The 24,759-nt window shown below is 47.6% G+C and overlaps 1 protein-coding gene across 3 annotated transcripts in view; it reads right to left on the reverse strand.

Moving 5' to 3' along the window:
- The window catches only part of IGSF3 (immunoglobulin superfamily member 3), an 89,816-nt gene that overhangs the window by 35,695 nt on the left and 29,362 nt on the right, over window positions 1-24,759 (reverse strand). For all 3 annotated transcript variants that reach the window (XM_012761815.3, XM_012761820.2, XM_012761816.3), the window contains exons 3-4: window positions 4,532-4,909; window positions 2,586-2,996 (exon numbers count right to left, since the gene is read on the reverse strand). In XM_012761815.3, coding sequence (XP_012617269.2) covers window positions 2,586-2,996; window positions 4,532-4,909 — 789 coding nt within the window. The remainder of the gene's footprint in view (window positions 1-2,585; window positions 2,997-4,531; window positions 4,910-24,759) is intronic.

Raw genomic sequence — 24,759 nt, forward strand, 5'->3', positions numbered from 1 at the left:
TTTCCTACCTGGTCTCTTGACTTCACACCCAACCTGTTTTATCAGCCTCCAGGCAGCCTCCATGGGTTTTTCCTTGTAAAACCCTCATTTGATTGTGCTCCTCTCTACTTCAAAGTCTCTATCTCCTCTCTCCAACTGACTGCATCAGAGGTTTTCAAACTTTATTAGGAGGGGGAGGGGGGACAGGAGAAGGGGACTTCCTTTATTCATACAAAATCCTTTGCTCTTCAATACAGAAAACATTTGGTTGAAGCCAGAGTAGGAAGGGACACCTAGGGACACTCACTTTCTCTCTGCACAACTGGGCATGCACACATGCACATGAACACACACATACCCAGGTGCACCTTGGCACCTCCAAGGGGCTCCTAAGGTTTTAAGACGAACAGCTGGAAAACTCTTGGTCCACAAAGTCAAGTCTAAGCTCTGCATCACAGCATCTGGGGCTTCAGGCTACCTTTCCTTCCTCCTCCCATCACTCACATCAGGAACTCAGCACCTAGTTATACTTGACTTCTCTCTGCTTGCCAAACATATCAGACAATTTTGCACCTTTATGCTTCTCCTCCTGCTTGACTCCTTAAGCTTCAAGACTCAGCTCAAGTTGCCAAACTATTGGTTTTCCTGGATTTGTCTTATCAGGGAAAGCTTACATAAAAGTTGCAAGAACACTTCATATTTCCTGTGTTCCCAGAGCACTCTAAGTGCAATCATAGCACTTAGCACATTCTACTTGGCCACTAGTTCTCAGGCCTGCAAGTACCTTAAGTGCTGACAACAAGTATTATTCATTTTTGAATCCCTTAACATCTATGTCCACACCTTTAATGCTATGGAGACTGACTAAACATTACTGGACTGCATGAAGATCAGGTTGAAGCTGGAGATGCAAGTGCTTAGCCTGAACAGCACAGGAACACGGAACCAAGGCATCAACTTCTCATGTCACTTAGTCTTCCCTCTGCTGGCTTAATCTGGACACGTTTGCAGGGCAAATTCAAAAAGTCCTAGTTCCAAATTGGTAAGATTAAAATAAAGAAGATTAACTGATGTAACCTAATTTAAAAGCATTAAGAGTCAAAATTTGGTTCAGACTTTTGAAGCTGATCTTAAAACCATCCAGGAAGGGAAAGAATAAATATGAAATAAAGCCCCTTCGATAGATTTCTTCAAACTGGAAGATCCAGAAGCTGCTAAATGTCCTACAGAGCAGATAAAGCATCCTCTATCCAGGAACCCAACCCCCTGGTAAAAGCCCTCACACCCCTTCGATGTCCAGAGAATCACTTCTGCCCCAGAAGCTGAGCTGGACTCAACGCAGACAGCAGGAGAATCACCTGGGAAGCCTACCTACCGGAAACCCCACTTCCTGGGTCCCACTCTAGCACCTCCGATTCAGGATTTCTGGGATGAGGCCCCAGAATGTGTACTGATAGGTGACTGTGACGCGCTGCTCTAGAATGGCAGGGGGACTAAGCAAGGACCAAGACAGCTGAGTGGAACAGACGGGACAGGGAGCCCAGAGGACAGGTCCTGAAGAGGGGCTGCTCCAGCTCCCCTCCCACGAGCACTCACACCTGCACTCACTCACCAGGACCACTGCAGCCCTACCTGGGGCCGGGCACTGACATGAGAGAGGCTCTCGGGCCACTCTCCATACCTCGATGATGGCACGATGACCACCCTCCCGGGAGAACCTGCCCCCCAGCCCAGCTGGCTGTCAGCTCTGGTCCAAGTGTGGCATGCTTGGGAGTAGGAGGGTAGAGTCTGGGGCCATGAGAGATATCAGGAGGAGCCATGGAGGACTGGGCTCACTGTGCCCCAGCTCTAAACACAGCACTCAACCTCCTCAGGGACCCCTTCCAGGTCTTCACTTGAGAAAACATCTACAGCAGAACACGGTACTCTGTAGACCGGCCTCCTCAACATGCCCCGTGACTCTTCCTGGGGCCCAGCATGAAGTAATCTGCACTCAGCATCCTCACCTGTTAAATGGGGATGTCACACACCTCCCCACCACACACAACCTCTGAGGGACTGTGAAGTAATACATGATAAAGTATTTTGGAAACTACAAAATACTGCCAATGAACATTACAAATATAAAACATAATAATTTAAGCCAGAATTTCTCTAGCTCAAAATTTTATACCTCGCACAGAAGGCTCATTACCCTAACTGTCTTTTACAAATGAAACCAGACTGGCACCTGACGAAGGCACATCATCAGAGGGGTGGCCACTGTGACCAACAGGAGCAGAAGCCCAGAGTCCTAAGATACATGTACATGGTTTCTGTGACATCTCCCAATTTTTCAAATGAGTTTCTGATTCAAGAAAATGTAAAATACCATGTAGGTCAGTCTGTGTAGCCCCTGTAACCCCCACTAGAAGATCAAGCCTTAGGAGACCTATGTCCTATATAATCCTCAGCTCCCTCTGGCCTTGGCAGGACCATCTTTAACTTGCTATGAAAACCTCCTGTACCATCAGAGGTCCCCAGAGAAGGAGCCCCCCCCACCTTCCCAGTGTCTAACAACCTTCACCCAGTAAAAGAATGGAGACAAGAGGCTCAGGGAGACTGACCAGTGGGCTGAACGTTGACCACAGCTCCCTCGGAACGCTTTCGGGTCATGGCATACCACGACCCATCGGGGTCCTGGATCCACTCGGCAGCCTCGCAGTAGAACTCGCCCTGGTCGGCAGGCTGCAGGTGGAAGATGGTGAGGCGGAAGGTGGTCCTCCCCAGCTTGTCCAGCCGCACCTCCCCCAGGCTCTGCCTCTGGGCGTACTCGCTGCTGGAGTGAAGCACGAAATCTCGGCTCAGGGAGATGACCTCCACCGGCTTCTCGCCACCTTTTTGCCGTAGCCAGGCCACAGACAGGTGGCTGTGCTGGAACGTCTCCGTGGCCACCTCACAGGTGAGCTCCAGTGGGTCCTGCTCCACTTTGTGCAGAGTCTGGGGCATGGCAGTGGTCTGCAGGGAGTCTGGGATCACTGCAACACAGAAATGTCCCAAAAGTGCAGTCACAAAGCCACACAATCTCAGACTCCTGGGGGACTAAGTTCCCCCCCATACACACACAGCTCTCGCTTTACTATGTCTCTAACCGTGTCAGCCTTTAACCACTGATTCAAGGCCACAGACACCCCCAAATGGCACATAAACAGACAGGCTCTTCTGTCTGGATTTGGAATGCATTTTTTTGGCACGTACACTTACCTGTTTGGTATTTTAATAACACTCAGATCAAACACAGGTAGTATTTCAATTTACACAATAAATAAACTCCCTGAAAATACTATGTAAGAATATTTTCTTTCAGGTCAAATAAGATTTTTTGTTGATTGTAGCATGGCTTTGAGATACTTTAACTCCACCTCCATCTGATCTACAAATGGAAACGGCTCTTGGAACTTTTAGTTTTACATTTCTATATACCTTCCTCATTTTCTTTCTTCTCATCCCACACCCCCATTCCCCAACTTACTTCAGGAATGCATTGCTCTAGGAAGAGTATTTAAAAAAAAAAAAAACATTTTGGTAGAGAAAAATCATCATCCTCCCCTATTTTTTTTAAGAAGTTCAGTTTGTATATAACTCCTCAGTCCAAGTGGTCCCCACTGGAAGGAAGCCACAGCCTGGGATGATCCAGGCAAGTGAAGGGACCTCCCCTGTGGCACCCCGGTCAGAGCTGTACCCTGATCCTTACACCTTCCTGGAGATTGAACACCACCGCCATCTCTGTCTGATGAGGGCGCCCCGTCACAGCTAGTGTGAGCTTTCTCTCTGGACTCATCCCAGAATTGGGTCTTAAAGGTCTTTTGTTGGGATACAGATTTGTTGAAGAAAGGAAACATTATTTGTGTTAATAAAAGAATATCAACACCCCCTGCCTGCTTAACTGTAACAATAAAAACTGGAAATGAAGACTTGGGCAGAAAAATAGAATAGCCTTGATATGGTTAACCTTCTGATGATGACACACAGTGTGGCCAGCGCTGTCCACCGAGAAAGCTCCCCACTGCCTCCTCCTCCTGCTTCCTCCCCACTCAAGGGCACCAAAGGAATCGGCGAGTTCACAATTCCCAGTTCGTGGAGCCAAAGCACCTGCAGCCACATTCACTTCCTGACTCAGCAGCGCCCCCTGCGTCTCAGGTATTTTAATAACACTCCTTTGCTAGAGGTTCTGCCTCTCTTATAGCTGCTGTCAGCTAGGCTTCATCTTCCTGATCATCAACCACAAATGTCCCTGCCTTGTATTTTTATGTCCCCTTTTACTAGCCTAAGGTGAATTCCAGCTTCTGAAATTCTTAACATCTGTATTAGATCCTTTTTAAGTTGCAGCCTCACCCTTCTATGATTTATAACCAAACACAGAAATTTTGTTCACTTATGCTATCTGTTGACCTCTAAAGTATTTGGGGCGGGGGGCGTGGATATTTTTTTTTTAAGTATAAAAAAAGAAATTGCACTACAAAAGAAGTGAGCCAGGCCAGACATGGGCCACATGAAAACAGCATCTCCTTACCCACTAGGTTCATCTTTGCACTGTAACTCCCAAAGTACCGATCATCAGTGTTGGGCGTGTGGCACTCATACTCCCCGGCGTCCCGGGCCTGGAGATCTGTGATGTGCAGTAAGGCCGAGTTCCCCTGGACTCTTTCCACGTAGATCTTCCCTCCTCGGACACGCTGGGTGTAGATGGCGTAAGGGAAGGAGGAGTCCACAGTGCTGACAATCTGCACCTCTCGCTCTGGGGCGGAGGGCAGGTAAATGGACCACTGGAAATTCTGCTCAGAAGGGCCCTGGTAGCCACTCACGTTGCACCAGATGGTGATGTGGGAGCCCTCCGTGCGGTACAAGGGCCCTTCCTGAACGGTGACTTGCCGCTGTGCTGACACCACACCTGTGAGGGAGAGAGACGCATTGTAACATGTTCACTCACTTCTCAGACCAAAATGCAAAATAGGCAGTAATCTCCACTGGGTTTGTTATTTGTGTGACATGGTAATAATATAAATAGCTCGCTGGCCCTTCCAGAGGCGCTCTGTGATTTATAAATATTAATTAAAACACTCTGTGGTAAAGCACTGTCCCTAATTTGCATATATGGGAATTTGATCCTGCAAGGACATGGTTTTGTTACTTATTCAACGGCTGACCCTTGGGAATTTAATTTAGTCCCTCTATTTGTCATTTGTGCAGCAGTTTTATATCTATTTATTAATGCTGTTTATAAAGTTTTTAATAAAAATGAGCAGGAAAAGTTGAATCCTTGGCACAAATTCAGATGAAAAAAAAAAAAAACAACAAAAGCAATGGCCTTGCAATTTGGCTGAAATGAAATCTTCCTTGATTAGAGTGTGGGAGGTGAGAGTCTGGGGAGCATCCGATTCAGGTGCTGCACCCTTCCTTCATTTGCAGATGTAGCTACTCCCCGAAGCCACCCCAAGGAGCATTCCTTAGTTTCTCTTCCCTCCATAAATGGAGGTAGAGCTGAGCTCCTGCAGGCTGCCACCATTTTAAACTGAGCACGCACAGCATGAATGTGAAGGGCTGAAGCAGACCCTGCTAGCAGCCCAGATTCCCACAAGCTGGCAAAGCAGGGAGCCTACAGTGCACAGCGAAACCTGTAACAAGGACAATCAGGCTGCCCTCGAGTTCACCACTCAATTCGTCTGCTGTCCTCCTGCCTCCTTGTTGAGATGTGGTTTCAAGGTCATTCTGCCTGCCTTCTCCACGTTCCTCTTAACATGGCATGGTGAGTTGAATTTCTCATCCCATGCCAACACAACACTGATGGTGCCTGAGCCACTCAGAAGGTGGGAGGGGTACCCCTTCGCCTTCTCCTTTGGCAGCAGCCAGGCACTGCGGTGTGGCAGAAAGAGCAGGTGAGTTCCAGTCGCAGCTTTGCCACCAGGCAGAACTGGCTGGGTCTCCGTGAACAAATCCTCATCCACAAAAGGATTTCTAAGAAGGCTTAGGGGAGGAGTGGCATGTGTCTCAATGCTGGCTTTGTCACTTATCAGCTGTGACCTTGGATAAGTTATTTACCCTCTCCAACCCTCAGTTTCCTCATCTGTAAGACAGGGATAATAATGCATGCCTCACAGAGTTATTGAAAAGATTTAATAAGACAATGTCTATAAAATCCCTAGCACTGGCTGGGCACGGTGGCTCACGCCTATAATCCTAGCACTCTGGGAGCCCGAGGCGGGTGGATTGCTCAAGGTCAGGAGTTCCAAACCAGCCTGAGCAAGAGTGAGACCTCGTCTCTACTATAAATAGAAAAGAAATTAATTGGCCAACTAATATATATACAAAAAATTATCCGGGCATGGTGGCGCATGCCTGTAGTCCCAGCTACTCAGGAGGCTGAGGCAGCAGGATCGCTTAAGCCCAGGAATTTGAGGTTGCTGTGAGCTAGGCTGACGCCACGGCACTCACTCTAGCCTGGGCAACAAAGTGAGACTCTGTCTCAAAAAAAATAAAATTAAAAAGTCCCTAGCACAGGTCCTAGCCCAGGACCAGTCCTCAATCAAGTGCTGCTGGCTAAGATCTCTTCCAGCTGGAACACTCTGTGGCTCTGGATGCACAGGGGACAGGATTTGGCCAATGCTCACTCAAGGACGTTTAAATGGCCACTTGACAATGACACTGTCTCTGGGCTGCCCACCTCCACCCACAGCTGCAGCCCACTCCCATGAAAAATTCCCTCCCCCACCCCAAGTAGGAAGGGCAGCTACCCGAGTCTGAAGTGGACCCAGCTGGTCAACAGCTGGGACAGCTCAATACTAATGGGCTGCAGCCCTCAGCCCAGCCTCAAATCAAGCTGACCTAATCTATAGGATGACAGACCTCAAAATAAGGAAAGGCCTATAGCTTACAAACTTTTGTTTGTGCAGAACCTTTTCTCCCAAACAAAATCTTACGCAGAACCCCCCTTGGCTTTGGCAAAAGCAAGAAAAACAAAACGGGCAAGGGGAGGGGATAAACCAACAAAACAAAGTGGTGTGTGAATTTATTTGACACATCCCGGCTAATGGCATTCATTGCTATATTTAAAGTCAGTGAGAAGACAACTCATTAGTAACTTTCAGTATGTTAAAATTTGGTGTATAACATTTTGACTATATGTACTCTTTTTATGACAATTTAAAAAATATATGCAGCCACGCACCCATAATGATGTTTTGGTCAATGATGGACTGCACGTACAATGGTGGTCCCGTAAGATTGTAATGGAGCATAAACAGAAATCTGACATATAGCACTTCATATTGGCATTGCAGATCAAGTAGCAGAAATGACTGATATTCAGTAATGGTGCTGGGGAATTTGGTTTTCCATATGAAAAAATATATATAAATAAAAATATATATACCATCTAGGTTTGTGTAAGTACACTTTATGACTTTCACACAATGAAATCACCTAGTGATGCATTTCTCTGAGGGCAACCCTATCATTATCTCATTATCTCATTAGAGTAATGCATGGCTTATACACACACACACACACACACACATTGTGACAACTGAATCAAATGTTTGCAGTGCTCCTGAAACGCAGAGCACTTTAAGAACAATTTAACTGCATTCATAACATTTAAGTCTCCTTTGCATTGCAGGGTTCTATGACAGACCAGCGATCACCACTCCCCACCTGCTGCAAAGAAGGCTGGAGGCAGGTCAGGGTGCACCAGCATCTTCCTTTAAGGACTTCTCAACCCTGGATCTATGCTGGAATCACCTGGGGAGCTTTAAAACATAACAGTGCCCAGACCCCACCTGACATAATTGGTCTGGGGTGCAGCCGGGGCATTATGCGTTTTAAAAGCTCCCCAGATGATTCTGATCAGTTATGGCAGGAGCAAGAACTGCTCCTTTACAGCTCCTCTACCTACATGGTGCCAGCCAGGTGCTCAAATGAAAGAATGTATCCTAACTTAAGGCTCTCAATGGCCTTAAACTCCTCCCTTCTACAGAGACTCTACAAAGATTTGGTTTAAGAAAAGTCTCACTCTCCTCTAGTCTTTCTTCTCCAGTGCCAAAGAGAGCAGGAGAGACCCATCTGATACTGGCCCTTGTGAGGCAATGAGTTTAACCAGAGAGAGCTGTCTGTTTACACACCTTACATACACATCCCTCCTCACCCAAAGGTAAACAGTGTCAAGTGGCCTGAATGAGCCAGGGCAGCAGGGTCAAAACAACTTGTCTCCGCAGGAAGCAGGTTATAAACAGTCCTGACAAATACTAACTACTGGGATGTACTTTAACCACATACAATCAGCTGTACCTGTTTATTATTTCCTTAGTTTCCCTCCGCCCCCCAAAAGGACCTTTGACCCCTGAAAATAACACTGCTCTTAGGAAGTGAATCTTAACACAGAAATAAAATTAACATTTTCTTCTTGGCAGTTTAATTCCCCTTCCACACCTCTCCTTCCCCATTCCCTTCTCTTGTCCCTGCCCATGCTGCTCAGACCTGCTGCCTCAAACAGACCCAGGTCCCCAACCCTGACCCAGGCATCCTGTGATCCCACCGCCCTTTCTACCTTCCCTCTCTGCCTACAATAGACGACTCCTCCCAGGCAAGGATCACTTAACAAAAAAAAAAAAAACTCTTTAAACATTCTGTACTCTTTGGATTACTTTGCAATAAGTAAATATTACTTTTGTAATATAAAAAAAAGATCAAACTGTTATATATAACTGTATAAAAAGGACTAGAGAGAAAAAAATACCAGGTGATAGGAAGGCAAGTGATTTTTATTTTCCTCTTGATATTTTATTCCCTCCCCCAGTCCTCTATAATAGGTATGTTCTAGTTTTATAACTAGGAAAAAATTTTAACCAAAAATAAAAACAATGCATGGTTGCTATATAAAATTTCTTCTGTATTCACTACTATAGTATACTAAAAATATATACATATATTTGGTCTTTGACTCCAGTTCCTGGCACTGAGATAAAATCTCTTTGAATTCCCTAAGTGACTGTAGTATCTTTTATTATTCATAAGGAGCCCCTGTGGGTCATACCTGAGTTCGTGCTAATGAGGTGACTCAAGGAGGGCCCTTAGATCGGTTCAAGGAAGGGACTGTCCATGCTTAGAGGGTTGGAACTTTCAGCCCCACCCCCAGACATCTGGGGACAAAAAGGGGGGCTGGCGATTGACCCAATCACCAATGGCCAGTGATTCAGTCAATCACACACATGTAATGAAACCCTAAATGGCAAGTTAGGAGAGCTTCCTCGCTGGAGCACAGAGTGACGCGCTGGGAGAGTGGTGCACTGGGAGAGGGCACGGAAGCTCTACACTCCCCTCCTCACACCATGCCTTGCGCACCAAATACAGCTGACTGTGTGGACAACAGAAAATACAGAAATGATGGAGTGTGACTTCCAAGGCTAGGTCATAAAAGACAAACACCATGCTGTGAGCACATTAAAGCAGATCTTGAGGGTGGAGGGTCTACATGAGGCCTTCAGCCAACCGCCAGCACCAACCTGCCAGCATGTGACTGAGTCACCTTGGAAGTGGACCCCTCAGCCCCAGTGGAGCCTTCAGATAACAACAGCCCCAGATAACATCCTGACTGCAGCCTCCTGGGAGATCCTAAGCCAGAACTGTCCAGTTAAGATGCTACTGAATCCCTGAACCACAGAAACAGTATGTTTATTGTTGTTTTAAGACTTAAGTTTTGGGATGATTTGTTTTGCACTAGTATATAACTAATGCAGACATCGGCAGTTCATAAGATTGAATGCAAAATTGTGTGACGGGCACATGTATGTTCTTGAGAAAAGGGTCCATACATTTCAAAAGATTCTCAAACAGATTTAAAGACCCAAAAAAAGACTAAGAAACATTATTGTTCAGGCAATAAATGGTCAGTGGGCAAGGCCATGTCCTTTTAGATTGAGTTTTGACAATCCCCAGTCACACAAACACATAATATCACTTAACTAGTTTTTCAAGATATCACCTGTCCAAGGATGTTCCCACTTCTTTGTGCTCAACCCCTAGATGAACCTGGCTGGGGGCAGCATGATTCAGGAGTGAGTGAGCAGGGATGGGTCCCTGGGCCTGGGAAAGCCAGTTTCTCATGCAGTTTTTTTTAATGTGCCTTGGCTCAGGGACCTACATCTCTAGGCACAGGATCCAATTTATATGTTCAAGATGCGTGACTGAGCACGTCAAAGTGTCCGAAGGATCTACCTCACCGTTTCCCATCTACTCTTCCAGTTGTAGCCTCTGCAACCATCAAAGCCCATTCAGCACCCTGCTGCTCCAAAGTCTGCATGTGACTCGGCCACACTAGTATATTTCTTTATCTATAAAATGACAATAATGTAATGTGCCATCTATCAACCTCACAGAGAAACTCTGGAGATCAAATAATACCGTGACAGACACCAAATGAATATTTTAAAATTCCATCTCATTTCTTCCAATACGAGATATCAATCTAAAAACAGGAAAAATCTTTGTAAGTACAAGAGCATTAGAAAGAATATTAAGTTTGGGTTAAAAATACAAAACTGCATACATAGTAAATTACATTTTAAAAGAAATATTTCTGTATCTAGAAAAATGACCAAACAAAACATTGATGATATTGGGCTGAATCACTGAGTGGTAAGAATATGGGTGATTTCCCCCCTCTCCTATTACAGGGATAACAATATCTCCTGTCCTCTCTTTTCCCATTTTTCTCAATACCTTTTCTCTCTGTTCCCACTTTTTAGATAAGGAAGTATATGTTGCTTTTAAAATGAAGATCAATGATCATAATGATTGCACTATTTTGTGCACCAGGTAGCCCCAACTGTTCTACATGCATCATCTTACTTAATCCTCACAGCAACGGAATGGGGTCAATTTCATTACAGCTACATTTACCAGACAAGGAAATGGTCTTCAAGGTTAAGTAACTTTCTCCATGACACAGACTGTGACTAACAGAATTTCCTCAGTCTATGGCTCATCCTGAATGTGCTCTGTGAATGGCAGCGATGAGTGACAAAGCACCCACTGCACCTTCTTGCCCACCTGGTACTAAAAGATATGATGGGGAACGCATCCAGCCTCAAGTTAAAACCGGGCACTGAACCTAACTGCTACAGCTCGCTGCACAGGGGGAGACCGGGCCAACTGAGAGCTTCGTGAAACGTCCAGGCTCCTCAGACGGAGCAATCAGGAAGGCCCGTTCCACCAGCACATCAGTGACAATGTCCGGGGAGTCCCACTTGTTAGCCTTCAGCCACGGGGCCACAAGAAGTGGCATGAGCTAAAAGATACTTTTTCTAGGTACGAAAATTGTTTTGACCCCTATCCAGGTCAGGTGACAGGCAGACCCAAAACTTGGACCTTACCAACAGTGACAGCCAGCACTTACTGAGGCCCAGCCAGGTGTCTGGCACTGTTCTAAGAATCGTGCACGTATTAACTCATTTTAACCCTCACAGCAACCCTAGGAGGTAAATACTCTCAGTGACCTCACTTTACGGATGCAGAACCTGAGCAGGGAGTAGGGGAGTAAATGAAGACCGGCTGAAGGCACCTGCGCTATGAAAAGCATCTTCCCGGAGAAGGCCCGCTAGGTCAATGTCACCACCACCCGGGGATGGCCTAACCAAGGTGCGGATGGCACAGGGGGAGCCACAAGGCCAGGACAGCTTGGGGCTCAACTTCCCAAGACCATGGGCACAAGCACCTGTATCTGGGTCCCGACTTTCATCAGAAATGTCCTTTGAAACAGCCATCAACCACCACATGATAAATACAGCGCCACAATCCAGGAGCAAGCCTAAAGAACGGAGCTAATTCCTGAGTCTTCCCCTCCACTGTCTTCCCACAGCACAAGCAGTAGCTGTGAGACCCTAGGCTGGTTACTTAACCTCTCTGTGCCTATGTTTCCTCATCTGTAAAATAGTATAATCTTCATGGTGCTATGAAAGGAGTAAATGAGTTGCTACATTGCAAACTTAATTCCTGGCATATAATAAGCGCTCAGTAAGTGTTTGGCCACCAACTGTAGTGGCAACAGTCGTAGTAAGGGATATGAGCTCCTGCTGTGGATCTCATTTCTCCCCCACACCACGGCAGGCTGTATCTTCCAAACACGGTAGTATCAGTGTCTCCTGTCCCACAAGCTCTTCTGCAACATGACCGTGCCATACTTCCATCGAGAGGTAGGTGCTTATTCTCTTCTCTTTGCCATCTGTGCAGGCTTGTGATGCTGTGTGACTTCCAAGGCTAGGTCATTAAAAACAATATGGATTCCATTTAGCTCTCTGGTGCCTGGGCCACCATGCAAGACATCCAACGGTCCTGAGGCTGCCACGCTGTGAGGGGCCCAGGGCACACAGACGGGCCATGGTGTGCTCTCTAGTCCAGAGCACCAGCACAGCTCCCAATCCACAGCCAGCATCACCACCGGCCAGGTGAGCGAACGGGCCTCCACTGTGAGCTGCCCCAGCCTTGGGGTCTTCCTGGCTGAGGCCCCAATCATGCCTGCCATGCCCACTCCCCAAACTCCTGACCCCCAGATTCTGTGAACCTAACAAAATGGTTGTTTTCAGCCACTAAGTTTTGGAGAAATCTGTCACACAGCAAAGATAACTGGTATACATGCCACACTTTCAATCGACATTTTTTCTCAGTGCCTGCTATATGATGGATACCAGGACAGAAACTGTCAGGGAGAGATGAATAAGATACAGTTTTATCCTAAGCTGACAATCCCAAAAGAAACACACATAACTAGTTATCATTATACAACAGGATATGGTGGCAATGAGGTGCAAAGTGCAAGGTTAAGGCCTCTCAGAAGGAGACGGTATTCCAAAAAGGCTTCACAGAAGAAGTGACATCTGAACCAGGTCTCAAAGGATGCACAGGGAAGTACGTGCCACACAAAAACACCGCAGAATGTTCCAGGATTAGCAGGAAGTTTGGCGAGGTCTCTTTCGTCACGCGACCAGAGGGCACATCAGTGCCAGGTGGACAAGGGCACTGAAAGGCACATTGACAAAGTCGAATGCCTCCTCTGGGACAGGGGAAGCTGAGAAAGAAGCTCACAGGGTAAGTGAGAAGACGGGTCAGGTTTGTGTTTTGGAATCTTCACTCTGGCAGCAGGTGGAGGGCGAAGCAGAGGGCAGGGCTGGAACCAGAGACCAAATTCACAGCCAAGCGAGACAAGATGAAGGCCTAGCCTGGCTGTAAGTCCACAGGCAAAAATATTCATTCATTCATTCTTTTATCTGAATCCCCAGGGGTACCTAAAATAGAGCTGGTCTACAGGTGATGATTAATAAATATTAAATTATTAATGTCACTTCTAAGGAGGTGTGACCACCAGCTAGCTATAGGACCATCCAAAGGGACTGCAAGCCCAATGATTCGCTTCATCCCAAATGGACATGGATCACTCTGATGTCTGCACAGCCGGTCTCCAGATTGCCTGACTGCCCTAGGTCACTGAGCCCCTGGCCTGGGTCCTTGCTTCTGAGCTGTTGTTGCCGAATCCACTCATTACTAAATGCTGAAGCAGCCTCCTTAGAAGACTGCTAAACTATGATTCAAAAATATTTTAAACATTATAATATTTACTTAGATTAGAATATTCATGGCTAGGCATGGTGGCTCACACCTGTAATCCTAGCACTCTGGGAGGCTGAGGTGGGAGGATCATTTGAGGCCAGGAGTTCAAGACCCGTCTGAGCAAGAGCAAGAGCCCGTCTTTAAAATAGAATAGAAAAATTAGCTGGGCATGGTAGCACATGTCTGTAGTAGCTACTCAGGAGGCTGAAGCGGGAGGATCACTTGAGCCTAGCAGTTTGAGGTTGCAGTGAGCTATGATCATGCCACTGCACTCTAGCTCAGGTGATAGAGTGAGACCCTATCTAAAAAAAAAAAATGAATATTCACTTAAATTTTTTTTTAATTAGAGTATTATCAGCCCTTGCCTGAGTCATGGGATAATTAGGGGGGGAGGGGAATAATATTACCAGCCTACAATCTCTTCCAACTACCACTACTACTAATCCTGCCTCCCCCTCATTTCCCCAGAGATCGGTACTGCTATGACTTAGGGATGTATCTCTCCAAGCTTTTTGAAAAAAAGACTTTTACATACAGATCTATGTAACCACTGAAAATGAACAGTATTGTTCAGCATTTTTTACATAAACATTATTATCTTTTATATCGACTTATGTTCCTTGGTTTCCTTCTCAATGTTTTTAAGATTGAATATAGTTCTAGTTCTTACCTTTTATGCATCTGTATAGTATTACAGCATAGGATTATCCCACATTTTACTTATTACCCTTAGTAACAGATATTTAGGTTCTTTCTTTTTTTTTTTTTTTTTTTGGCTATAACCAGCAAGCCCTTCTCTTTTCCCAGGCCTCCTACCTCTTGTTCTTTCCTCATCTGAATGTATACAATCCCCCGGCTTTTCTCTTCTATGACCATTTAAACCACAGGGAAGACCTGTCACTTCCAGGATGTATGTGGCTCTTTCGTCCTATGATATGCTTGCAGCAGGATGGCCTAAAAGACCACACCTCCTGCTCTTCTCTCTCTGCCCCTCCTCTCCTGTCACTCACTTTCTAGCCATCACCCTCCACTCCCCTCCCGAAAAGGCAGGGGTAACACCCCAGCGTGCTACCCACCCTCTCATCTTCCTCATCTACATCCCCCTCACTCCATCTGGAGGAAGGCACGAAGAAGCATCTGGAAGGAATGCGATAGCCCTGCAGCCTGCCCTGAGCCAGCATGCCCATGGCCACAGGAAGAGACTTTTCTCAGCCCTACCTGGATTCAAGGCAGCATCCAATCAAAATGCTTATAATTGAGTATAAGTGCTAGTAGTTGCCTTGTATTTTCTGGAGGGGGAAAAAAATTAAAAGATGGGATCAGATTACTTGCCTGTAAATGCTCTCCCTGTAAATTACCCTGACCATTCTCTTTCCGCCTGGTCTTGGAGATAACGGAAATGGGCTGAGTACCGGGCTATTTTTTAAAGAGGGCGGCCTCGTGGCCTGACTCCCTCTGGTAAGTCCAGGGACTTAGTGAGCCACAAGCCTAGAGTAAGTTCCAGTAAAAGAGCCATCACTCAGAGCCAGCAAACGCCTTGTTCCTGCTCACAGCATACCTTTTGTAACAATTCCTGCTGCTCCTATTCTAGGCTTCATTTCTGTACCTAGGATACCCCAGTTTCTCCAGACTCTCAATCTGGCCCCCAGATTTTCAGGCTGGTAAAAGGATTTCAGAGCAGTCTCTCTACCAGCCGCCCTCTCCACATGAGGACCAGAATAACTCCTCCTCAGCTCCTGTCACACTGGGTCCCGCCTGTGCCTCCTGGCAGGGCTGGCAGGGCTCTGGCTGGGCACCCTCTGCACTGCCACAGCCCCAGGGTCTTCCTGGAAACACGCCAAGAGGGCCTCCTCAGACAGCAGCAGGATGTCAGCTCACCAGGCAGGCAAGGGACCTAGAGGCTTCTCAAGTGGCACTGGAACAAGACCTGGACATGAAGCGGTGGCCAGGGCTTCAGGAAGCTCGCACGCAGGCAGTCTGCCGTGGCCCTCAACACAGTTTCCCCCCAGTTACGCCTCCCAACACCCAGGCCATGGAGACACAGCACTAGAAAGTGGGACTGCCTGACTCGGAATGCCCAGGTTTTGAATCAAGGCCTTCAGAGGAACCTCAGAACAGTGTCCTACTCCACTGGAGTCGCCCCAGCTCCCCCCACAGCCCTGCAAGAAACACTCCTGTGTAAGACACGAATGCTCCTCGCTCCCAACTCCACCCAAGGCCCCACTGGCCAGAGATTTCTCAGTGACATGCCTTTGGCCTCCTAGAGGTGCTGCTGTGACCCTCTCAGTGGTAGACTCGTTATCCACCCATGGGCTGTCCTCCTAGTTAGCTGGACAGCCAGGGGAAGCACAGCCCATCAGCTAGCTATAGTGTGTGCGGGAGTGGGGAAAAGGGGTACAAGAAGCCACATGGCGGGATCTCAGAGCAACCCAAGGGTACGGATCACGGCACAGCTACGCCTTGCACAGGGCCAGAACTGGAAAACATTTGTGCCTTGGACCTCCCCCCAAGACAGCTCCCCTCCACTCCCCAGGGACAAACTTCCTTTACACGGCCACAGTTTCTGTGCTCCAGATATTCAGCTCCCACCTGCCTATTGTTGCTGCTGGACTCACCACTGTGACTCTTAATACAAATTCCCCAGACAGCAATCTCAATGGCTGAACACGTTTTTATTTACTTTTTAGTCAGGCCTCCAAAGTTGTAGATGTGGAGGCTATTTATGATACGTATTTAGCCCCACCCAGGCCCAGCCGGACTTGACCAGATGGGCGTCTGTGTTCCATGACCCAGCATACAATCACTTGGGGAGGCAGGCACTGTTGGAGGGCCTCCCCCTGCCCAGCACGTGGGTGGCCAGGCACCCTAAAATACACCCAGCACATTCATAAAGCAAAAACATCTACACACAACTAAAAATAAAGAGTTGAGAGCACTGATACATTGCTGGGGACTGTCCCAAGCACCTGTTACTTACGATAACAATTCACAGTCATTCCTTCTCCCTCAGCTTTGAATTTCATTGTGTGAAGGTGCTTTGCCCTCGTCTGCGGCAGCCTTGCAGTTGTACATTTTCCAATTCAATTCGAGGACCATGCTCGGAGCATGGCTGTGAGCAGGTGGTGAGCAGTGGACCTGCTCACTCTGACTAGGGGGCACAGGTAAGTCAGCATCAGACACAAAACAGAACCCTAGAGGCGGAGATTAACTCTGTAGCAGCCCAGAGAACTAGGGAACTTGGCACCATCAGATGTGGAGGACCGTGCCGGGGGGTAGGGGAGCTTCCAAAAGCAGGTAGAAGAATGACCAACATACCATGTGGGGAGTTCACAAAAGCAGGAAGAAGTCTACTATGAAAAAATCAATTAGTAAATCATAGCACTTCCCCATGTGGTGAAATATCATGCAGCCATTAAAAGGCACCGAGAAAAATATTTATGAACACCTAAAAAGTCTGAAAAAGCACATTACTAAGTAAAAAGGGAGAACGGCTATAAAAAGGATTTGAAAGTATTTTTGTAAAGAAAAACACCCACACATACCCACACACCTCTATATATGTATGAAAAAAAAGTACCGGGCTAGTACATGAGAAAATACAAAAGGGAGGCTGGGTAATGAGGGATTGTTTTTTCTTTGCACTTTGTGTTTTCTACATATTATGCAGTCTGAATGGATCATCTTCATATTATTAATAATTTTTGAGTGCTGTGAGGCAGACCACCTGCCTCACAGCACTCAAAAAAAGGAGCCAGAGGGGCTGAGTATTTTGGTGCAGATGAATGCAAGGTTGTGCAGGTGGAGAAGGGAGGATGGCTGAGGGGCGTGAGGTCGGGGAGAGGGGTTCATGTGAAATAGGAAGGGGTCCAGAGAGAAGATGATCAAAAGCCAGGCTGGCCAGGTGAACTTCGAAGGTGTGTGAAGTGTCAAAGGGTTAATCAATTGCCCTCTATTTAAGCTACTTACTGTGCTGGGGCCTGGTTGAACAGGTTTGACCTCATCTCCTTTTTTTTATTTTAAGCAGTTTAGCGGCTTTCCTGAAAACTCCTTATTTTCCAAGTTATTAAACTTTCAATTCCATGTTGATCCCTTCCGAGCCCTCTAACACATCTCTTCTCTTGCTCCTTCCAATTGGATGCCTTCTCGAGGCATTAACAGATACCACGAGCCCTGATGAAAATCCTCCTTCCCGGGTACAAAGAAGGCACCTGAATGACAGATGGTTTGAGGAATCCTGCGGCAGAAGGCAGAAGTTTAGGCATTAACATGCAGGCCGCTGCTGACGTACAGGGGCCAAGGACGCGACATACAGGGCTGTTTCTAAATCCCTGTCAAGAGCAAGGGCCCTGGGGGGGAATGAGACTTGCAACAGGATTTGGCTTTGAACACTGGCTGCAGGGTCTGACAAAACAGTGAGGGCTCAGAAGCCTCTGCCCCCTGGTGGCAAGCCCTGCCCAGATGCTGTCAGGGGCTCCCTAGGCACGCCCTCCTAATTAGGCGCAGGATTTGAGAAGCCCTCTTTGGAAGAATACAAAAGATACAATGAGATGCATTATGCTGAAATAGAGGCTTTCTCCCAGGTTATCATCTGAAGAGGGAAATAAGTCCAGAGTACCTGCTAAATTCCAGGCACTAGACAAATCTGCACTATGCTAGCATTGGCACAGGTGTCTTCTCTTTTTAACTTCACAACCATCTTGTAAAGGAAATGTACTGTCCCCATTTTACCAAGGAGATCAGCAAATTGAGGTTCAGAGAAATTGTCACAGTACTGAGGACAGAGAAGTCCCATGGGGAGTCAGTAAGTCCTGGGGAGTCAGGACAGGCTCCGCAGAAGAGGTTCCTTGGGCCAGGTTTAAATCAGGATGAGTGGGCACTTCTGCTTGGTAGGGGCAGGTGGGGAGGGCGGCATGCAGGATCTGGGCAAAGAGCAGCTTGAATACACGCAGAGCTTCGTGAGGGGGCTGGAGGGCAGAGCACTGCTGCAGTCTGACACTGAGGGGTGGCAGGGTGCACGGAAGTAAAGGAAGAGCAGGAGGAAGCAGCAGACAGGGGCCAGCCCTGGGCGGGGCTCGGCACTATGCTAGAGAGCATAGGCATGGACTGCGGGCAGTGGAGAGCCAGCAGGGACTGTAAATAAGGGACCATATATTCCAAAGCACATCTTGGGAAGATGGTTCTGGCAGGAGTGAAGAGAAAGAAGATCCCTGCAGTGATCCAGGCAAGAGATGCCGAGGGCCCCAACCAGGGCAGGGCACTGGGTCTCCGTGGGGGTGAAGGGGGCGATCTGGCCCAAGACCTGCTAGGGAAAGGCAGCCAAGAGGCAGGAGAACGGGGAGATGGATGTCTAAGGAGCTATCTAGAACAATTCCCTGGTCCTGGACAACTGTTGGGGAAGTTAATGAGGCCCTCAATGGACAGAAGAGAATCTACTCTCCAGGCCCATCCAACTCTCCGGACCACCCCACCGCTTGCTCCTAAGACAGCAGCGCCTGCAGCCAGCCCTCGGCAAGGCGCAGGGAGCAGAGACCACGGTCACTCAGCGGATGGACAGCAAGCATTCAGACAGGAGGGGCCCCTGTCGGCCACAATAACCCATGGATCAATGTGAGAAAGATGCCAGGAGACAGTTAATTCAAGGCCACTTTAAAATACCTGGCATTCGATCCTGCTCACAGTTTCCATCAGCTGCAGACCCCATAACTCCCAAATGAGCCTCACTGGCCACAAAGGTCAAGCAAGACACAGCAGGAGTCACCCAGGGCAGAGCCTTTTCCTGGAAAGCAGAGGACTCCAGACTTACGCAACTCAACCAAGGAAGGGCTTGGGAAGACTCCAACGAGTTGTTCACCGAGAAAAGAGAGGATGGGCAAGCAAGATGTTCAAATTAGAACACAATCCCATTGATGGGGCTCTGATGATACAGCTGTGAAGGTTATCACTGTGCTAGAGCTGCATGTTTAAAATACTCACATGGTAATCAAAACCAGAAAGCGCTGACCATCCCCCCAAAGGTCCCCACCCCATCCAGCGTTGATAACAAAAGTTATCAGTTGCCTTTTGTGCAGGCCAGATGAGATAGGGATCTTAGGGGAGGAGGTGGCTTGCAGGCATCTCTCCACTGCTAACTGTCCTCATGGTGACATGTCCTCCAGGACTTTAGCAGCATCTGAGAAACCACTTTCAAGATAACCGCAGAGTAACTACCCACACAGCATAAGAATGAGCGGCCTCAGAGGCAGAAAAGAAAGTGAACCCAGAAGGCAACACAAGCATGTGGAGGCCAAAGGATTATTTTTTAATTCTTTTCAGCAATTCTTTTTCAGGCATATATTTCTGTCTCCTCAAACTGAGGAAGGACATTAAAGGAAATCCATGCTCTGGGGGTGGGAGAGAGACTGCACTCATTAACTCGGAACTGACGGAACTGACCTTGTCGGACAGGATTAACTTGCCACACCTGTAAGGCCCACAGGGCCCGGCTCCCATGGCTCCCATGCACGGCTCCCATGCACAGAGGAAGAACCAACTCCAGAAACAGAAAGACTGCAGTGAGGAAAAGTGGAGCTACAGATAGAAAGGGCTTTTATAAAGTTCTAAATCCCCATGGCTAGGGGCGGTGACATTATTGTGTTTGCTGAGCATCTGATTTACTTGCTAAGGCGAAATTCCAGAAGAGGCACTGGGATGCCAGTGGAGAGTTTCTTCGCTGCAGCCATCCCTGCCAGGCTCATTGTAAAGTAATGAATTTTGCGGACACTCACAGAGAAAAAAATAGCTTCAAAAGCTAGGGATCGATGCTGCGCACTGCAGAGACACAGCCTTCGGGTTCTGCAGGCTGCATTTGGGTATTATGCAGAGTTCAGCTGCCATCTGTCCCTTTGAAGGCCAGCAAAGAGGAAGTCAGCCCCAGGCAGGGCAAGGCACCATTGTCTCACACACCAACCATTTGGGCTATCTAGGTTCAAGCATTCCAGTCTATAGCTAGATCAAGTTCTTCCCACCCCCTGCTCCAGTGAACCAGGGGCTCTCAGTAGGTCACTAACCATCCAAGAAAGTACAGAAGAGTTGGTTTTGGTTTGGCCATGTTTTTGTTTTCTATTTTTATTTTGGGAGGTGAGGGAAAGAATTTAGATAAGCTTTTAATTTTTTTCTCTAGGGCTGAATTCCCCTTATGCAAACAATTTTTAATTTTTTTTTTTAAAGAAGGACAACACATAGACAATTCTTAAAATCCCCATTCAACTCCAGGATTGTGCAATTCTGTAATACCAGTATTGAAAGCCCCTGGATTCCCCTAACTATTAATATATATACTCCCCTATGCCAGGGAAAGGTACGTGTAAGTGATAGAACAAAAAATTTCAGAATCATGACCTTAGGGGTAAAAGAACACTTAGAAACCATGCAAAGCAACATGGAATGAACCTGACTTGAATAACAAGTGGCACTTAAAATTATAGGTTCGAGAAAGGCTTGAACAGAATCCAGAGCTGAGGTCAGCCCTGCCCCTGCAGGCACTGCCTTCTCAGGAAGGTGGGAGAGGGGTCTGGAGAGGACTGTTCGGCTACGGAAGGGCCTCCAGACCAAAGAGTCTGAAGCCAGGGGCCACAGGGCAGGAGCAAATCAGCCCTGTATCATCTACAGTCAGCATCAAAGAAGCAACAATGGCAGAGAAATCTCCCAAAGGATGCACATGAAACCAGCAACAACAATGGTCTCTAGGGAATGCAGTGAGAAGCAGACTTAATTTTCACTATGTCTATCCTTTGGTGTCCTTTTCAATTAATTGTATGTGAATGCATGACCTATTCAAAAACAAATGAGTAAAACTATTAATACATGCCATGTCAAGTAAAATAGGGAGACAGTAAAAAATTAAATTTAAAAGATAATTTTAAATTTCTCCCAAAAAAAATGTCATTTAAAAATCTGAAGGAGAAAAGAGGAATGGGGCTCAAGCTAGGGGAGAGATCAACTAAAAACCAAGAGACACGTGGTCCCGGCCAAACCCACCTCTTTCCTATCCTCGCTTGTTCACATCTGCCTGGGAGCGCCCACGGCAGGCCTGGCTTCCTGCACGGAGCATCTCCTGACTTTCCTCCTCCCTCCCTGCCCACATCTCCTCAGTCATTTGCTGCCTCCTCTCCTGCCTCTTGCCCGGTTCCTGGGTTGCCCACCAAACCTCCGGCGTGCCTTGCACTCTCCTCCACCCATATCATGCTGAGAGGGACTTCATCTGTTCATGCGATTTCCCTACCTGAGCCAAAGTGTATTTCCCAAAGTTGACTGCAATGCTTCCCATCCCTGTTCTTACAAGTGACTCTGATGCTCCTTCCACTGAAAGTTGGGATCTGTGTTTCCTCTCCTTGAATCTAGGTTGGCTACATTTTCTGACCATAAGGTTAAGGTCATAAAAGGCAATACAGCTTCCACCAGATTTCCTGGGATACTCGCTTGGAGCCCTAAGTTGCCATGTAAGCCGTCTGGCTGCTCTGAGCCCGCCACACTATGAGGAAGCCCAAGCCAGCACACAGGAGTGACCAAGTGAAGAGAATGAGATGCCAGTCCCCACTGCTTCAGCTCCTTACTGTCCCAGCCCCAGCCACCATCTGACTATAACTGCATGAAAGACGGAGCCAGAAGCACCAGCCAAGCCCTTCCTGCAGTCTCGACCTACGTAATTCATGTGTTATACCCCATTAGATAACTGGAACACTCGCCTCTCAACAGTAGACTCCCAAATGTCTAGGCTCCATCTCTAACTCACTTCATGTTCCTATTCCTCACTGGTTTTAAGGCACTGAGCCTGAGTCACCAACTCCAGACACTTGCTTAAATAAATTCACTGTGTCTGCCCATACTGCCTATTCCTCCAAAACAATCCCCGCTGTTGCTGGCCTTCCATAGGTCTCTTCTGGACATGAAGTAGTCTGTGCTCTCCTTCTCTCCTTTCTTAATTTCACTCTCACTCATGGAGCTGTCCCGAGGTTCTGCTCACTCCCAGCACCTCGAAGCCCCACCTCTGCCTCCCCCTCCTGCAGCCCCAGCTCCACTGCTCCAAGCCTCTGCACCTGGGCTGCACCAGCCACCTCCGAGCACATGGTCCTTTCCAACTCCCCACACACAGCAGAAAGGACTATTTTTTGTTGCACACCCACTATGTTCCAGAAAAGACTTCAGACAGCTTATGCACAAAGAATTTCATACTCCAACATTATAATGACCACCTTCTTTGGGGGCAATGAAGCACAGCCTCCACCATTCCAAGAGTTAAATGAATACCTGGTTATGGACTCTTTGGCCTCCAGCCATAGCACAAAGGTGGACTCACAAAGCATTCCAAAGCCCTTCATCTGGAAAGGCCTCTCTCCATCCCACACCCAGCCAGTGCCTAGGGCCAACCTCATGTGTCATCTCTGCTAGGAAACCTTCCTCAGCGCCTCAGCCAGGCAGTCATTCTTACCCTGTGGTGTGTGAGCACCTGAATTCAGAGCCTTATCTTATCTTTGTGTGCCCCTTTGCACTTCAAACAGTAGGTGCCTAATAAATGTTTATGGGCAAATCAACTGGTTATTCTCCTGCAACACCTTTTCCCAGTGCACCCCCACCCCAAAGAACAACTGTCCTACTCACAGGTGCCTCCCAGACCCACCACCACCACGCCCACTCTGAAGGTCTCCCAACCCCAGAGCCTCTCATCAAACAAAGCCCCTCGTCCTCCTGAGAGCCCCGTGCCACAGTCACCTTTCCTGGGAAGAATTCCCCACACCAACTTTACCGTGTGATCAAAGATGCTTTCAGCAGCATCTGTTCGGCTATCCGGTCTTCACGGCTTGGTTTTCACGCACTCTGACTTGGCCCTGTCTCCCCTTTTAGGCCTCAAGGCCTCAAGAAAGCTGGTGACAACCTTCCCCAAGTTCAGGACAGTTTTCATGCAAACTGGTTCTTCCAGGTTCTTAGGCCTGGAAGAAATGCTGCCCTCCAGTAACATCAACCAAATGGATGATGATGTTCTTAGCAGCCTAAGTCTCAAAGCTAGAAAAAGTATTGGCACTGCAGGATCCTCAGCTCCTAGAACGCTGCGTGGCACTGAACAGAAAGAAGCTCAAAAATATTAGCTGAACGAATGAAAGAACCAACAGGCACCTGGCCTGGCCCCTGATGTGGAGAAGCTGGGGTCTGCCTTAGTCCCTCTGCACCCAGCACCGAGGCCTGAAAAGCTGCATGGCGCACCCAAGGTCACTGGCTGGAACCCCGTCTTTCACTTCACGGCACAAGGCCCCCCTTCTGTCCAACCTGGCTCTCTCGCCATCCACCCCTTCCATACTTCAAAAACAGCATCTCCACGAGAACTTCTGGACAGCAGCCAGGAGTGTTTTTCTTCCTGGCTTTAAAACAAACTGTGACAAATGGCTCCACAGATCTACTGGGCCATGGAACTGAGCAGATGGGACTGCAATTCACACTATGAACTTAACTTCTATTTGACGCTGTTTCAAATTAGGGCATTTTATCTAGAAATTATAAAAAGCATTGTTGTGGGGGGTGCACTTGGAAGTAAGTTGGCCAGCAGATTCATTTATAAATCTACTTGATCTTGGCCGCCCTCACTGATCACGGACTTTTCCTCACTCTCCCTTACTCTCACCCACCAAAAGTCCTGGACCACACAGAGGATGATGGACTCCTGAGGTCCCCTGGTCTAAACACCCCCCTAGGCTTGACTCCCCTGTACCTGTGCACATCCTGCCTGCAGGTAACTTCTCCACTGATGGCAGCTGGAGGGGTGAGGGATGCCAATAGAAAGTTCTTCTTTACTTGCAACTGAAATTGGCTCAGGGGTCCTGAATATAGGACAAGCCTAATCCCTTATTTATTCAACAGACAATATCTGAGCACATAATGGGCACTGCACACTGACAGACACTAACGCTATAGAGAGATGCACAGGGACGGTCTTTACCCTCAAGGAGCTTGTGTTCTATGGGTTCTGTTCCTTTCCGTGTATCTTATAAACAGGTTCTGGTTCGTCTCAGTCCCTCAGCCCAGAACTGCGTGTTGTTCTCCACGTGTGTCCTGATCGGAACACAGCACACAGACCACCTTCTGCCAGTGCAGACAAAACAGCTGTGTGTAGTGGCC

The sequence above is a fragment of the Microcebus murinus genome, chromosome 2 (assembly GCF_040939455.1).
Source record: "Microcebus murinus isolate Inina chromosome 2, M.murinus_Inina_mat1.0, whole genome shotgun sequence".
Classification (NCBI taxonomy): Eukaryota; Metazoa; Chordata; class Mammalia; order Primates; family Cheirogaleidae; genus Microcebus; species Microcebus murinus.